At 52.6% G+C, this 17,902-nt stretch overlaps 1 protein-coding gene across 1 annotated transcript in view; it reads right to left on the bottom strand.

Annotated features, from left to right (window-relative positions):
* Positions 1–13,915: 13,915 nt before the first annotated feature.
* LOC147091097 (polyamine-transporting ATPase 13A3-like) overlaps positions 13,916–17,902 on the bottom strand; it is a 73,206-nt gene continuing 69,219 nt past the window's right edge. Inside the window, exon 19 of the mRNA XM_085977164.1 lies at positions 13,916–14,034. Coding sequence (XP_085833290.1) covers positions 13,916–14,034 — 119 coding nt within the window. The remainder of the gene's footprint in view (positions 14,035–17,902) is intronic.

Raw genomic sequence — 17,902 nt, 5'->3', positions numbered from 1 at the left:
TGGGAGTGTTTGATGGGGCAGTGTAGAGGGAGCTTTACTCTGTATCTAACCCGTGCTGTACCTGCCCTGGGAGTGTTTGATGGGGCAGTGTAGAGGGAGCTTTACTCTGTATCTAACCCGTGCTGTACCTGCCCTGGGAGTGTTTGATGGGACAGTGTAGAGGGAGCTTTACTCTGTATCTAACCCGTGCTGTACCTGTCCTAGGCGTGTTTGATGGGACTGTGTAGAGGGAGCTTTACTCTGTAAGTAACATAAGAACAGGAGGAGGCCATTCAGCCCCTCGAGCCTGTTCCGCCATTCAATGACATCATGGCTGATCTGCGACCTAACTCCACCCATCCGCCTTTGGCCCATATCCCTTAATACCTTTGGTTAACAGAAATCTATCAATCTCCGATTTAAAATTAAAAACTGACCCAGCATCAATTGCTGTTTGCGGAAGAGAGTTCCAAACTTCTACCACCCTTTGTGTGTAGAAGTGTTTCCTAATCTCACTCCTGAAAGGCTCTAATGTTTAGACTCTGCCCCCTAGTCCGAGACTCCCCAACCAGCGTGTGGTAAACCACTGTTTGTATTCCTGTTTGTCCTGTTTGTATTCCACTGTGTACATGCCTGGACATGCCTCGGCTGACTCCTCCCACAGGTCCTAGTATAAAGGTGACTGCTCCCCAGCCCTTAGTATCCTGGACCGGTCGACCACTCGAGGCAGACCTCCATTCTGTTGTTAATAAAAGCCTTTGGTTACTCTTCTAACTCTCAGTCTTTTATGAGTAATTGATAGCGCATCAATTTTATTAACAACATTTTATAATGGAGAAGATCCTCACACCAGCATGCCTGGACTTAGATCATCGGGAGGCGGACTCATCCACCAAGTTTACTCACTGGCTTAAGTGTTTCGAAAAATTCCTGACCGCCTCCGAAGCAATCAAATCGGACGAGGACAAACTGGATGTCCTGACCTCCAAAGTGAACCACCGAGTGTACTCGGTCATCCAAGACGCGACCTCGTACGCGGACGCTATCAAGCTCCTCAAGGACCAGTACACGCGCCCAGTGAACGAAGTGTACGCCAGGCACCTCCTGGGGAGTCGTAAACAACAACCTGGGGAATCGACCGTGGAATACCTTCAGGCACTGTCTGTGCTTGGCCGGGCCTGTGGTTGTAAGGATGTAAAGGCCGCCGTGTACACAGAGGAACTTATCCGGGACGCTTTTGTAGCGGGCCACAGATCCAATTACACCCGACAGCGACTGTTGGAGCAGAGTAACCTCGACCTCAACAAGGCCTCTGAACTCGCACTATCGTTGGATGCAGCCTACCAGGGCATGGATGCCTACTCCTCTGCACCGTGGACGCCGCGGGGAATGACAGCCTGGGACACGGTAGGACCGCCTCATAGCGCCGTGCCACCCCAGCCACACCCCAACAATGGCCCAACTACCGCAGCAGTGTCCCAAGGCCAGACAGCAGTGCCCCAAGGCCAGAAATGCTACTTCTGTGGCCAGGCAAAACACCCCAGAGCGCGCTGCCCGGCGAAAAACGCGATCTGCTCGGGCTGCGGGAAGAAGGGACACTACGCTAGCGTCTGCAGGGCCAAAGCCACCCCGAACCCCAGCAGCGCCGCGTGTGGGCCATGCGGGCCGCCATCTTGGACCTCCCCGGCCATGTGCGAATCACCGGTACAGCAGCCATTTTGGACGCCTCCAGCCACATGGGGATCATGGACGCCGCCATCTTGGACGACAGCCGGGACGCAGCTGGCCCCCGACACCGCCTCATCTGATACCCGCAGCGACACACCGACCCCTACGCTGGCATCCGTTACACTGGACCAAGCGAGACCGCACCAACTGGCCAGTTCCACAATGGACATTAAGGTAAATGGTCACGATACAATCTGCCTTTTTGACTCTGGGAGCACGGAGAGCTTCATCCACCCCGACACGGTGCGGCGTTGCTCTCTCCCAGTCCTGCCTGCGCAACAGCGGATTTCTATGGCCTCCGAGTCCCAGTCGGCGGACATCGGCGGCTACTGCGTGGTGACACTCGTAGTAGACGGGACCGTGTACGATCATTTTAAACTTCTGGTCCTGCCTGACCTCTGCGCTGCCGTCCTGCTGGGGTTAGATTTTCAGTGCCACCTTAAAAGTGTTACGATGGCGTACGGTGGACCCCTACCCCCACTCACAGTCCGCAGCCAGCAGCTTCCAAACTGCCCGCCGCGCACCAGGTGCAACCTCTCCACACTCAGAGTCACCCCCCCCCAACTGTTTGCTAACCTCACCCCCGACTGTAAGCCCATCGCCACAAAGAGCAGGCGATACAGTGCCGGGGACAGGGTTTTCATTAAAACCGAAGTGGAGCGGCTCCTGAAAGAAGGGATTATTGAGGGCAGCACCAGCCCCTGGCGAGCCCAGGTTGTGGTCGTTAAGACCGGCGAGAAGCAGCGCCTGGTCATCGACTACAGCCAGACAATAAATCGCTACACCCTGCTGGACGCCTACCCACTCCCCCGTATAGCTGATATGGTCAACCAGATCGCGCAGTACCGCGTCTTCTCGACCATTGACCTGAAATCAGCGTACCACCAGCTCCCCATCCGCCCTGAGGACCGCCAGTACACTGCCTTTGAGGCAAACGGCCGCCTCTATCACTTCCTTAGGGTTCCCTTTGGCGTCACCAACGGGGTCTCCGTCTTCCAAAGGGAGATGGACCGGATGGTAGATCAAAATGCGTTGCAGGCCACTTTCCCATATCTGGACAATGTGACCATCTGCGGCCGTGACTTGCAGGACCATGACGCAAACCTCGAAAAATTCCTCCGCACCGCCCAACTCCTAAACCTGACATATAACAAGGAGAAGTGCATATTCCGCACAAACCGCCTCGCCATCCTTGGCTGTGTTGTGGAACACGGAGTCATCGGCCCCGACCCCGACCGGATGCGTCCCCTTATGGAACTTCCACTGCCCCACTGCCTCAAGGCCCTGAAGAGGTGCCTAGGGTTTTTCTCCTATTACGCCCAGTGGGTCCCCTATTATGCGGACAAGGCCCGTCCGCTGATCAAGTCCACCTCTTTTCCCTTGACGGCAGAGGCCCGCTTAGCCTTCCACCGTATCAAGGAGGACATTGCCAAAGCCACCATGCACGCAGTGGACGAATCCATCCCCTTCCAGGTGGAAAGCGACGCGTCTGACTTTGCCCTGGCCGCGACCCTCAATCAGGCGGGGAGACCCGTGGCCTTCTTTTCACGAACCCTCCAAGGCCCGGAGACCAGACACTCCGCTGTTGAGAAGGAGGCCCAGGCGATTGTGGAGGCTGTGCGTCATTGGAGGCACTACCTGGCCGGAAAACGATTTACCCTGCTCACTGACCAGCGTTCAGTTGCTTTTATGTTTAACAACAAGCAGAGGGGCAAAATCAAAAATGACAAGATCTTGAGGTGGAGAATCGAACTTTCCACCTACAACTACGAGATCTTGTACCGGCCCGGGAAGCTAAATGAACCCCCGGATGCGCTATCGCGTGGCACCTGCGCCAGCGCGCAGATCGATAGACTGCGGGCCCTCCACAATGACCTCTGCCACCCGGGGGTCACCAGGTTCTTCCACTTCATCAAGGCCCGCAACCTGCCTTACTCTATTGAGGAGGTCAGGACCATGACCAGGAACTGCCAAGTCTGCGCTGAGTGCAAACCGCACTTTTATAGACCAGACAGGGCCCACCTGATAAAAGCCACTCGCCCCTTCGAGCGCCTGAGCGTCGATTTTAAAGGGCCTCTCCCCTCCTCCGACCGCAATGTGTACTTCCTCAATATTATTGATGAGTACTCCCGTTTCCCGTTCGCCTTCCCCTGCCCGGACATGACCAGTGCCACGGTCATTAAATGTCTGAACAACCTCTTCACCCTGTTCGGCTTCCCCAGCTATATCCATAGCGACTGGGGCTCATCGTTTATGAGCGACGAACTCCGTCAGTACCTGCTAACTAGGGGTATTGCCACAAGCAGGACCACCAGTTACAACCCCCGGGGGAACGGACAGGTGGAAAGAGAAAATGCGACAGTTTGGAAGGCCGTCCTGCTAGCCTTAAAGTCTAGGGGCCTTCCAACCTCCCGCTGGCAGGATGTGCTCCCCGATGCGCTCCACTCTATTCGGTCACTGCTCTGCACTGCCACTAACGCCACCCCTCATGAGAAAATGTTTGTCTTCCCAAGGAAGTCCACATCGGGGACATCGCTACCGCCATGGCTGACGTCCCCAGGGCCGGTCCTACTGAGAAGACACGTGAGGACCCATAAAACGGACCCCCTGGTCGAGAGGGTCGACCTCCTCCACGCCAACCCCCAGTATGCTTACATCGCATACCCGGACGGGCGGGAGGACACAGTCTCCATAAGAGACCTTGCACCCTCGGGGACCACAGTAACCCACTACCCACTACCACCCCCCCCCACGATCCGATATCCAGCCCCAGCAGACGGCAGGCCTGGGCCCCGCGACCCGCTCGACATCTACGAGGACGACACGCCTGTGCCACAGCCTACGCTGGACTCGACGCCGGAAACTTCACTACCCCTGCCGTCGCCACGCAGATCACAGCGGCAGACAAGACCTCCGGAGAGACTCCAATACACTAACTTTTAATACACTTCACCCCGCCGGACTCAATTTTAAACAAGGGGTGAATGTGGTAAACCACTGTTTGTATTCCTGTTTGTCCTGTTTGTATTCCACTGTGTACATGCCTGGACATGCCTCGGCTGACTCCTCCCACAGGTCCTAGTATAAAGGTGACTGCTCCCCAGCCCTTAGTATCCTGGACCGGTCGACCACTCGAGGCAGACCTCCATTCTGTTGTTAATAAAAGCCTTTGGTTACTCTTCTAACTCTCAGTCTTTTATGAGTAATTGATAGCGCATCACAGCGGAAACAGTTTCTCTCTCTACCCTATCTGTTCCCGTTAATATCTTGAAAACTTCGATCAAATCATCCCTTAACCGTCTAAATTCCAGGGAATACAGCCCTCGTTTGTGTCATCGCCTCGTAATTTAACCCTTACAGTCCGGTATCATTCTGGTAAACCGACGCTGCCCCCCCTCCAAGGCCAATATATCCTTCCTCAGGTGTGGGGCCCAGAACTGCTCCCAGTGCTCCAGGTGTGGTCTAACCAGGGTTTTGTACAGCTGCAGCATAACTTCTACCCCCTTGGATTCTAGTCCTCCAGATAGAAAGGCCAGGAATCCATTAGCCTTTTTGATTATTTTCTGTACCGGTCTGTCCATGACATTTTAATGATCTGTGTACCTGGACCCCTAAGTCTCTTTGGACCTCCACTGGGTTTAGCTTTTCACCATTCAGAAAGCACCCTGTTCTAGCCTGAGAGTGTCAACCGTGGCTCAGTTGGCAGCACACTCTCCTCCGAGTGAGAGGGTCGTGGGTTCATAGTCCCACTCCAGAGACATGGGCACAAAAACGCAGCCCGTCACTCCAGTGCAGTACTGAGGGAGCGGCGCACTGTCGGAGGGGCAGTACTGAGGGAGCGGCGCACTGTCGGAGGGGCAGTACTGAGGGAGCGCCGCACTGTCGGAGGGTCAGTACTGAGGGAGCGCCGCACTGTCGGAGGGGCAGTACTGAGGGAGCGCCGCACTGTCGGAGGGGCAGTACTGAGGGAGCGCCGCACTGTCGGAGGGGCAGTACTGAGGGAGCGCCGCACTGTCGGAGGGGCAGTACTGAGGGAGCGCCGCACTGTCGGAGGGGCAGTACTGAGGGAGCGCCGCACTGTCGGAGGGGCAGTACTGAGGGAGCGCCGCACTGTCGGAGGGGCAGTACTGAGGGAGCGCCGCACTGTCGGAGGGGCAGTACTGAGGGAGCGCCGCACTGTCGGAGGGGCAGTACTGAGGGAGCGCCGCACTGTCGGAGGGGCAGTACTGAGGGAGCGCCGCACTGTCGGAGGGGCAGTACTGAGGGAGCGCCGCACTGTCGGAGGGGCAGTACTGAGGGAGCGCCGCACTGTCGGAGGGGCAGTACTGAGGGAGCGCCGCACTGTCGGAGGGGCAGTACTGAGGGAGCGCCGCACTGTCGGAGGGGCAGTACTGAGGGAGCGCCGCACTGTCGGAGGGGCAGTACTGAGGGAGCGCCGCACTGTCGGAGGGGCAGTACTGAGTCGGAGGGGCATTACTGAGGGAGCGCCGCACTGTCGGAGCGGCAGTACTGAGGGAGCAATGCAAGTGTATAAATGCAAGTTCTTTCTTTGTCCACTGTGGGATGACCACCCACTCTTGCCCACATTGCAATCCAGTCCAGGGGGCCAGAGTGGCAGCCACTGGCCCTCAGCAAATGGTATGTTGGCCTTCGTAGCGAGAGGATTCGAGTACAGGAACAAGGATGTCTTGCTGCAGTTGTACAGGGCCTTGGTGAGACTACACCTTGAGTATTGTGTGCAGTTTTGGTCGCCTTATCTGAGGAAGGATGTTCTTGCCATGGAGGGAGTGCAGCGAAGATTCACCAGACTGATACCTGGGATGGCAGGAATGACGTATGAGGAGAGATTGGGTCGATTGGGCTTATACTCGCTGGAGTTTAGAAGAATGAGAGGGGATCTCATTGAAACTTATAAAATTCTAACAGGACTGGACAGACTAGATGCAGGAAGGATGTTCCCGATGGCGGGGGAGTCCAGAACCAGGGGTCACAGTCTAAGGATAAGGGGTAAGCCATTTAGGACAGAGATGAGGAGGAATTTCTTCACCCAGAGAGTGGTGAACCTGTGGAATTCTCTACCACAGAAGGCAGTGGAGGCCAATTCATTAAATATATTCAAGAAGGAGTTAAGATATATTTCTTGAGGCTAAAGGGATCAAGGGATATGGGGAGAAGGCAGGGACAGGGTACTGAGTTTGGATGATCAGCCATGATCTCATTGAATGGAGGAGCAGGCTCGAGGAGCCGAATGGCCTACTCCTGCTCCTATTTTCTATGTTTCTTTGCTGCCACCTGCTGGCCAGCTGTGAATGCATTTGCGGGGGAAAATGACCTCATTGCCCTGGCAACAGGCCCCGCCCACTGACGTTTCCAGGACGTCGCCAGAGGAAGCCGCTGACCGCCGATGACGTCGTGGGCCCAAACAAAAACATTAGGAGGGGGGTGGGGAACCACGTGCCAAAACTTAGCAGCCTCTTGTTTTGGAAAAAACAGGAAACAGAGAAAAAAAATCGATCTGAAATTTCTCCTCTCGCCGACGGCAAAGCTTTGAGACGGAAGAAAAAAACGGAAATTAAACATTTTAGCAACTGAGCGGACGTGCCACACCCCCCTTTTCACCCAAACAATGGTTGCATCTCGGGTTGAACCAAAACAGAGAGCGGGAGGGAGAGAATAGAATAAAATAAATTATAATCGAGTCAAACTCCAACCCAGAGTGAGGCAGCGGCCCAGAATGAGTGCCAGAACTGATAGTAAAAAAAATGGAAGCAGCCCGCTTTCCGAGCGGCCGCTCCGGTGATTGTTTCAAAGGGCGATAATACAACTTGACCCCCCGTCATAATTGGTACCGCCCGGGGGGGTGTGCAGCGCGCCTGCGCAGTGGCTCCGGCGCGCGGGAAGGGGGGGGTAAAGAGCGTGGCGTGGCGCTCAGTCTCTTAGAGCGGGAGGGAGCGCAGCGCCCCCCGCCCGAAAACTCTCGGGGCTTCGCTCTCCCCGGCCCGAGGCCTCGGGCTCTCAGTGAGGGGAGAGGGAAAAAAATATAGCCGGCTTTCCACCCCACTCCCACACTCCCCGCTTCTCATTCTCTTCAACCCACCCTCATTAATCACAGCCGCGCCGGTAAAGATCGGCCCCGGTCGGGGACTCACCGCTCCTCACAAGCCCCGCTGCCGCTCTCTCTCGCTGGCCGCTCCGCCTTCCACTGAGGGCCGGGGAAATCCCCGATCCCATCCTCCCCCGCGATTGCGCGCCCCCACCCCGAACTCCTCCTCCTCCGGGCCCTCATCCTCCCGCGGCAGCGCCGCCCGAACAGCACTGCAGAGCTTCCCCGCGGTGGAGCTCAGCGGAACTGCAGCTCCCAGTGACAACCACTAAAGATAAGATAAGAGTATATATAAATTATATGAAAGTATATTTAAACACTCAGGGATATATCTGTTTATACACTGTATGGATAGATCTGTATTTTTGTGAACAAACATGAATGTTTTCCAATGCTTTGGCAACATAAGATGTAACTTGTCATGCCAATAAAGCGATTTGAATTGAATTGAATTGAGAGTCTGTGGAACTGTACCCCAGTGAGAGTCAGTGTCTGTGGAACTGTACCCCAGTGAGAGTCAGTGTCTGTGGAACTGTACCCCAGTGAGAGTCAGTGTCTGTGGAACTGTACCCCAGTGAGAGTCGGTGTCTGTGGAACTGTACCCCAGTGAGAGTCGGTGTCTGTGGAACTGTATCCCAGTGACAGTCGGTGCCTGTGGAACTAGAGCCCAGTGAGAGTCGGTGCGTGTGGAACTGTACCCCAGTGAGAGTCGGTGCGTGTGGAACTGTACCCAAATGAGAGTCAGTGTGTGTGGAACTGTACCCCAGTGAGAGTCAGTGTCTGTGGAACTGTACCCCAGTGAGAGTCAGTGTCTGTGGAACGGTACCCCAGTGAGAGTCAGTGTCTGTGGAACTGTACCCCAGTGAGAGTCAGTGTCTGTGGAACTGTACCCCAGTGAGAGTCAGTGTCTGTGGAACTGTACCCCAGTGAGAGTCGGTGTCTGTGGAACTGTACCCCAGTGAGAGTCGGTGTCTGTGGAACTGTACCCTAGTGAGAGTCTGTGGAACTGTATCCCAGTGAGAGTCAGTGTCTGTGGAACTGTACCCCAGTGAGAGTCGGTGTCTGTGGAACTGTACCCCAGTGAGAGTTGGTGCCTGTGGACCTGTACCCCAGTGAGAGTCGGTGCCTGTGGACCTGTACCCCAGTGAGAGTCAGTGTCTGTGGAACTGTACCCCAGTGAGAGTCGCTGTCTGTGGAACTGTACCCCAGTGAGAGTCAGTGTCTGTGGAACTGTACCCCAGTGAGAGTCAGTGTTTGTGGAACTGTACCCCAGTGAGAGTCAGTGTCTGTGGAACTGTACCCCAGTGAGAGTCGGTGTCTGTGGAACTGTACCCCAGTGAGAGTCGGTGCCTGTGGAACTGTACCCCAGTGAGAGTCGGTGTCTGTGGAACTGTACCCCAGTGAGAGTCGGTGTCTGTGGAACTGTACCCCAGTGAGAGTCAGTGTCTGTGGAACTGTACCCCAGTGAGAGTCAGTGTCTGTGGAACTGTACCCCAGTGAGAGTCAGTGTCTGTGGGACTGTACCCCAGTGAGAGTCAGTGTCTGTGGAACTGTACCCCAGTGAGAGTCAGTGTCTGTGGAACTGTACCCCAGTGAGAGTCAGTGTCTGCGGAACTGTACCCCAGTGAGAGTCAGTGTCTGTGGAACTGTACCCCAGTGAGAGTCAGTGTCTGTGGAACTGTACCCCAGTGAGAGTCAGTGTCTGTGGAACTGTACCCCAATGAGAGTCAGTGTCTGTGGAACTGTACCCCAGTGAGAGTCAGTGTCTGTGGAACTGTACCCCAGTGAGAGTCAGTGTCTGTGGAACTGTACCCCAGTGAGAGTCGGTGTCTGTGGAACTGTACCCCAATGAGAGGCAGTGTCTGTGGAACTGTACCCCAGTGAGAGTCAGTGTCTGTGGAACTGTACCCCAGTGAGAGTCGGTGTCTGTGGAACTGTACCCCAGTGAGAGTCAGTGTCTGTGGAACTGTACCCCAGTGAGAGTCGGTGTCTGTGGAACTGTACCCCAGTGAGAGTCAGTGTCTGTGGAACTGTACCCCAGTGAGAGTCAGTGTCTGTGGAACTGTACCCCAGTGAGGGTCAGTGTCTGTGGAACTGTTCCCCAGTGAGAGTCAGTGTCTGTGGAACTGTACCCCAGTGAGAGTCGGTGTCTGTGGAACTGTACCCCAGTGAGAGTCAGTGTCTGTGGAACTGTACCCCAGTGAGAGTCGGTGTCTGTGGAACTGTACCCCAGTGAGAGTCAGTGTCTGTGGAACTGTACCCCAGTGAGAGTCGGTGTCTGTGGAACTGTACCCCAGTGAGAGTCGGTGTCTGTGGAACTGTACCCCAGTGAGAGTCGGTGTCTGTGGAACTGTACCCCAGTGAGAGTCAGTGTCTGTGGAACTGTACCCCAGTGAGAGTCGGTGTCTGTGGAACTGTACCCCAGTGAGAGTCAGTGTCTGTGGAACTGTACCCCAGTGAGAGTCAGTGTCTGTGGAACTGTACCCCAGTGAGGGTCAGTGTCTGTGGAACTGTTCCCCAGTGAGAGTCAGTGCCTGTGGAACTGTACCCCAGTGAGAGTCGGTGTCTGTGGAACTGTACCCCAGTGAGAGTCGGTGTCTGTGGAACTGTACCCCAGTGAGAGTCAGTGTCTGTGGAACTGTACCCCAGTGAGAGTCAGTGTCTGTGGAACTGTACCCCAGTGAGAGTCAGTGTCTGTGGAACTGTACCCCAGTGAGAGTCAGTGCCTGTGGAACTGTACCCCAGTGAGAGTCAGTGCCTGTGGAACTGTACCCCAGTGAGAGTCAGTGTCTGTGGAGCTGTACCCCAGTGAGAGTCAGTGTCTGTGGAACTGTACCCCAGTGAGAGTGAGTGCCTGTGGAACTGTACCCCAGTGAGAGTCAGTGTCTGTGGAACTGTACCCCAGTGAGAGTCAGTGTGTGTGGAACTGTACCCCAGTGAGAGTCAGTGTCTGTGGGACTGTACCCCAGTGAGAGTCAGTGTCTGTGGAACTGTACCCCAGTGAGTGTCAGTGTCTGTGGAACTGTACCCCAGTGAGAGGCAGTGTCTGTGGAACTGTACCCCAGTGAGAGTCAGTGTCTGTGGAACTGTACCCCAGTGAGAGTCAGTGTCTGTGGAACTGTACCCCAGTGAGAGTCAGTGTCTGTGGAACTGTACCCCAGTGAGAGTCAGTGTCTGTGGAACTGTACCCCAATGAGAGTCAGTGTCTGTGGAACTGTACCCCAGTGAGAGTCAGTGTCTGTGGAACTGTACCCCAGTGAGAGTCAGTGTCTGTGGAACTGTACCCCAGTGAGAGTCAGTGTCTGTGGAACTGTACCCCAATGAGAGGCAGTGTCTGTGGAACTGTACCCCAGTGAGAGTCAGTGTCTGTGGAACTGTACCCCAGTGAGAGTCGGTGTCTGTGGAACTGTACCCCAGTGAGAGTCGGTGTCTGTGGAACTGTACCCCAGTGAGAGTCGGTGTCTGTGGAACTGTACCCCAGTGAGAGTCAGTGTCTGTGGAACTGTACCCCAGTGAGAGTCAGTGTCTGTGGAACTGTACCCCAGTGAGGGTCAGTGTCTGTGGAACTGTTCCCCAGTGAGAGTCAGTGTCTGTGGAACTGTACCCCAGTGAGAGTCAGTGTCTGTGGAACTGTACCCCAGTAAGAGTCAGTGTCTGTGCAACTGTACCCCAGGGAGGGTCAGTGTCTGTGGAACTGTACCCCAGTGAGAGTCAGTGTCTGTGGAACTGTACCCCAGTGAGAGGCAGTGTCTGTGGAACTGTACCCCAGTGCGAGTCAGTGTGTGGAACTGTACCCCAGTGAGAGTCAGTGTCTGTGGAACTGTACCCCAGTGAGAGTCGGTGTCTGTGGAACTGTACCCCAGTGAGAGTCAGTGTCTGTGGATCTGTACCCCAGTGAGAGGCAGTGTCTGTGGAACTGTACCCCAGTGAGAGTCAGTGTCTGTGGAACTGTACCCCAGTGAGAGTCAGTGTCTGTGGAACTGTACCCCAGTGAGAGTCAGTGTCTGTGGAACTGTTCCCCAGTGAGAGGCAGTGTCTGTGGAACTGTGCCCCAGTGAGAGTCAGTGTCTGTGGAACTGTGCCCCAGTGAGAGTCAGTGTCTGTGGAACTGTACCCCAGTGAGAGTCAGTGTCTGTGTAACTGTACCCCAATGAGAGTCAGTGTCTGTGGAACTGTACCCCAGTGAGAGTCAGAGTATGTGGAACTGTACCCCAGTGAGAGCCAGTGTCTGTGGAACTGTACCCCAGTGAGAGTCAGTGTCTGTGGAACTGTACCCCAGGGAGGGTCAGTGTCTGTGGAACTGTTCCCCAGTGAGAGTCAGTGTCTGTGGAACTGTACGCCAGTGAGAGTCAGTGTCTGTGGAACTGTACCCCAGTGAGAGTCAGTGTCTGTGGAACTGTACCCCAGTGAGAGTCAGTGTCTGTGGAACTGTACCCCAGTGAGAGTCAGTGTCTGTGGAACTGTACCCCAGTGAGAGTCAGTGTGTGTGGAACTGTACCCCAGTGAGAGTCAGTGTCTGTGGAACTGTCCCCCAGTGAGAGTCAGTGTGTGTGGAACTGTACCCCAGTGAGAGTCAGTGTCTGTGGAACTGTACCCCAGTGAGAGTCAGTGTCTGTGGAACTGTACCCCAGTGAGAGTCAGTGTCTGTGGAACTGTACCCCAGTGAGAGTCAGTGTCTGTGGAACTGTACCCCAGTGAGAGTCAGTGTCTGTGGAACTGTACCCCAGTGAGAGTCAGTGTCTGTGTCCGCTTGGCCATCCCCCAGGAACAGGTCCACGAGGAGGTCCGCATCCACGCCTGTGTGTGGGAGTGGGGGGATGATAATTGAGAATTGCTTTTAACAGAAGAGCAGGGAAAAGGTTAACATCCGTGGCAGAGGAACTTTGTGCGTCAGCCCAGAGACCGGCCCAGCCAATCAAAGGTGTCCCAGAGGGTGGTTCTGAGAAGTGGCTACATTATTGTGACAAATTCCTGAGGAAAGTCGTGCAAGAAAGAAAGGAAAATGTCAATAAGAACATAGAATTAGGAGCAGGAGTCGGCCATTCAATAAGATCATGGCTGACCTTCGACCTCAACACTTTCCCGCACTATCCCCATATCCCTTGATTCCCTCAATATCCAAAAATCTCTCGATCTCAGCCTTGAATATACTCAACGACTGAGCCTCCACAGCCCTCTGGGGCAGAGAATTCCAAAGATTCACCACCCTCTGAGTGAAGAAATTCCTCCTCATCTCAGTCCTAAATGGTCGACCCCTTATCCCGAGACTGTGACCCCTGGTTCTAGACTTCCCAGCCCGGGGAAACATCCTCTCAGCATCTACCCTGTCAATCTCCCCTCAGAATCTTATGTTTCAATGAGATCACCTCTCATTCTTCCAAACTCCAGAGAGTATCGGCCCATTCTACACAATCTCTCCTCATAGGACAGCCCTCTCATCCCAGGAATCAATCTAGTGAACCTTCGTTGCACCGCCTCCAAGGCAAGTATATCCTTCCTCAGGTAAGGAGACCAAAACTGTGCACAGTACTCCAGGTGTGGTCTCACCAAGGCCCTGTACAATTGCATTAAGATAATTAACTGAAATCCTATATTTAAGTTCCTTTGCAGTTAATGGGGCAAAGCGATTCCCGGCCTAGCTTGGGCTCTCTGGTCTCGGCCTGGCACCCATATTGGCCTCCGCAAACCCCGGGTTTAGGGAGGGTGGTGGGCGGGGGAACCAGCCAGGGTTCCTGCCCCCGATGGCTGGCCAGAGCCCTCGCCGGAAGGTGCAAGCGAGTGGATATCGGGCGAGGGCAGGATTGGACTCGGGCATGAGGGCTTTCCCGGTTGAGCAGGCAGCCGGTGCCGATTGCCTGGGCTGACACGTGAACGAGGACCCCACCGGGTGAGGCAGTGAAGAACAGCCCGCACCTGAACCCCAGCGAGAGGCCACGCCTTCAGCGGGGGGAGGTGGGAACCGGGAGTGGCGTGGGGGGGTGCACACTACCCTGTTTATTGAGGGCCAGGGTCCGTTGCCAATCCCGCTGCTGGCTGGCCGTGTGTTTCACAGACTCAAAGCATCGGTGGGGCTCAGCACACACACAGGTCCCTGCTCCGATCCACCTAGACACCTCCGTCCCCAGCACCACCTCCAGCAGCGCGCAAGAGGCAGCACACTAAGTGCCAGTCAGCATACCCGATCTGGGTCGGCACAGAGAGGTGGCAGTGCCCAGTGAGAGCGCCTAGGCAAAGAAACACATCACAATAGGCACAGACTCTGTGTATCTCTGCATCAAAACACTAGGGCTAATAATTGACCCGTACCCTGCTGAATAAACAGTGACTCTGTACAGTTACAGTGAGTGACCATTACCCTGAATAAACAGTGAATCTGTACAGTTACACAGTGAGTGACCCTTACCCTGAATAAACAGTGACTCTGTACAGTTACACAGTGAGTGACCCTTACCCTGAACAGTAACTAGTGTTACACAGAGTGACCCTTACCCTGAATAAACAGTGACACTGTACAGTTACACAGTGAGTGACCCTTACCCTGAATAAACAGTGACTCTGTACAGTTACACAGTGAGTGACCCTTACCCTGAATAAACAGTGACTCTGTGTAGTTACACAGTGACTGACCCTTACCCTGAATAAACAGTGACTCTGTACAGTTACACTGAGTGACCCTTACCCTGAATAAACAGTGACTTTGTACAGTTACACAGTGAGTGACCCTTACCCTGAATAAACAGTGACTCTGTACAGTTAGTGAGTGACCCTTACCCTGAATAAACAGTGACGCTGTATGATATACCTATCAATTCAGTTCATGAAAAGCGACGAGTTAAGTTAGTAACTATAGGTTTTTATTGGCTAAATAACAGAGCCCACCCTCGTGGGTGATCGGATCCAACAAGGAGGAATACCAGCCAGTCGACCACCTTTATACCTGGGCAAGCAGGCGGAGCCATGGGCGGAGTCAGCTGTGGTCAGCCCAGGTATAACAGCGTGACAAGAGGTGACCTTGTGTAGTGATACAACAGTGTAAACAGTGATAACCATAGTGTAACGATAGTGAACGATAAAAGTGGTTTACCACACTGTACAGTTACAGTGAGTGACCCTTACCCTGAATAAACAGTGACTCTGTACAGTTACAGTGAGTGACACTTACCCTGAATAAACAGTGACTCTGTACAGTTACAGTGAGTGACCCTTACCCTGAATAAACAGTGACTCTGTACAGTTACACAGCGAGTGATCCTTACCCTGAATGAACAGTGACTCTGTACAGTTACAGTGAGTGACCCTTACCCTGAATAAACAGTGACTCTGTACAGTTACAGTGAGTGACCCTTACCCTGAATAAACAGTGACTCTGTACAGTTACACTGAGTGAACCTTACCCTGAATAAACAGTGACTCTGTACAGTTACAGTGAGTGACCCTTACCCTGAATAAACAGTGACTCTGTACAGTTACACTGAGTGAACCTTACCCTGAATAAACAGTGACTCTGTACAGTTACAGTGAGTGACCCTTACCCTGAATAAACAGTGACTCTGTACAGTTACAGTGAGTGACCCTTACCCTGAATAAACAGTGACTCTGTACAGTTACAGTGAGTGACCCTTACCCTGAATAAACAGTGACTCTGTACAGTTACACAGCGAGTGATCCTTACCCTGAATGAACAGTGACTCTGTACAGTTACAGTGAGTGACCCTTACCCTGAATAAACAGTGACTCTGTACAGTTACAGTGAGTGACCCTTACCCTGAATAAACAGTGACTCTGTACAGTTACAGTGAGTGACCCTTACCCTGAATAAACAGTGACTCTGTACAGTTACAGTGAGTGACCCTTACCCTGAATAAACAGTGACTCTGTACAGTTACACTGAGTGAACCTTACCCTGAATAAACAGAGACTCTGTACAGTTACAGTGAGTGACCCTTACCCTGAATAAACAGTGACTCTGTACAGTTACACAGTGAGTGACCCTTACCCTGAATAAACAGTGACTCTGTACAGTTACAGTGAGTGACCCTTACCCTGAATAAACAGTGACTCTGTACAGTTACAGTGAGTGATCCTTACCCTGAATAAACAGTGACTCTGTACAGTTACACAGTGAGTGACCCTTACCCTGAATAAACAGTGACTCTGTACAGTTACACTGAGTGACCCTTACCCTGAATAAACAGTGACTCTGTACAGTTACACAGTGAGTGACCCTTACCCTGAATAAACAGTGACTCTGTACAGTTACACAGTGAGTGACCATTACCCTGAATAAACAGTGACTCTGTACAGTTACACAGTGAGTGACCCTTACCCTGAATAAACAGTGACTCTGTACAGTTACAGTGAGTGACCCTTACCCTGAATAAACAGTGACTCTGTACAGTTACAGTGAGTGACCATTACCCTGAATAAACAGTGACTCTGTACAGTTACACAGTGAGTGACCCTGACCCTGAATAAACAGTGACTCTGTACAGTTACACAGTGAGTGACCATTACCCTGAATAAACAGTGACTCTGTACAGTTACAGTGAGTGACCCTGACCCTGAATAAACAGTGACTCTGTACAGTTACACTGAGTGACCCTTACCCTGAATAAACAGTGACTCTGTACAGTTACACTGAGTGACCCTTACCCTGAATAAACAGTGACTCTGTACAGTTACAGTGAGTGAACCTTACCCTGAATAAACAGTGACTCTGTACAGTTACAGTGAGTGAACCTTACCCTGAATAAACAGTGACTCTGTACAGTTACACAGTGAGTGACCCTTACTCTGAATAAACAGTGACTCTGTACAGTTACACAGTGAGTGACCCTTACCCTGAATAAACAGTGACTCTGTACAGTTACACAGTGAGTGACCCTTACCCTGAATAAACAGTGACTCTGTACAGTTACAGTGAGTGACCCTTACCCTGAATAAACAGTGACTCTGTACAGTTACAGTGAGTGACCCTTACCCTGAATAAACAGTGACTCTGTACAGTTACACAGTGAGTGACCCTTACCCTGAATAAACAGTGACTCTGTACAGTTACACAGTGAGTGACCCTTACCCTGAATAAACAGTGACTCTGTACAGTTACACAGTGAGTGACCCTTACCCTGAATAAACAGTGACTCTGTACAGTTACACAGTGAGTGACCCTTACCCTGAATAAACAGTGACTCTGTACAGTTACACAGTGAGCGACCCTTACCCTGAATAAACAGTGACTCTGTACAGTTACACAGCGAGTGACCCTTACCCTGAATAAACAGTGACTCTGTACAGTTAGTGAGTGACCCTTACCCTGAATAAACAGTGACTCTGTACAGTTACAGTGAGTGAACCTTACCCTGAATAAACAGTGACTCTGTACAGTTACAGTGAGTGACCCTTACCCTGAATAAACAGTGACTCTGTACAGTTACACAGTGAGTGACCCTTACCCTGAATAAACAGTGACTCTGTACAGTTACACAGTGAGTGACCCTTACCCTGAATAAACAGTGACTCTGTACAGTTACACAGTGAGTGACCCTTACCCTGAATAAACAGTAACTCTGTACAGTTACAGTGAATGACCCTTACCCTGAATAAACAGTGACTCTGTACAGTTACACAGTGAGTGACCATTACCCTGAATAAACAGTGACTCTGTACAGTTACACAGTGAGTGACCCTTACCCTGAATAAACAGTGACTCTGTACAGTTACACAGTGAGTGACCCTTACCCTGAACAGTAACTAGTGTTACACAGAGTGACCCTTACCCTGAATAAACAGTGACACTGTACAGTTACACAGTGAGTGACCCTTACCCTGAATAAACAGTGACTCTGTACAGTTACACAGTGAGTGACCCTTACCCTGAATAAACAGTGACTCTGTGTAGTTACACAGTGACTGACCCTTACCCTGAATAAACAGTGACTCTGTACAGTTACACTGAGTGACCCTTACCCTGAATAAACAGTGACTTTGTACAGTTACACAGTGAGTGACCCTTACCCTGAATAAACAGTGACTCTGTACAGTTAGTGAGTGACCCTTACCCTGAATAAACAGTGACGCTGTATGATATACCTA

This window comes from Somniosus microcephalus, unplaced genomic scaffold (assembly GCF_052327205.1).
Source record: "Somniosus microcephalus isolate GS21.2 unplaced genomic scaffold, FLI_Smic_1.0 unresolved_chr4, whole genome shotgun sequence".
NCBI classification, from domain to species: Eukaryota; Metazoa; Chordata; class Chondrichthyes; order Squaliformes; family Somniosidae; genus Somniosus; species Somniosus microcephalus.
This window is presented reverse-complemented; position numbering and strand designations above follow the sequence as displayed.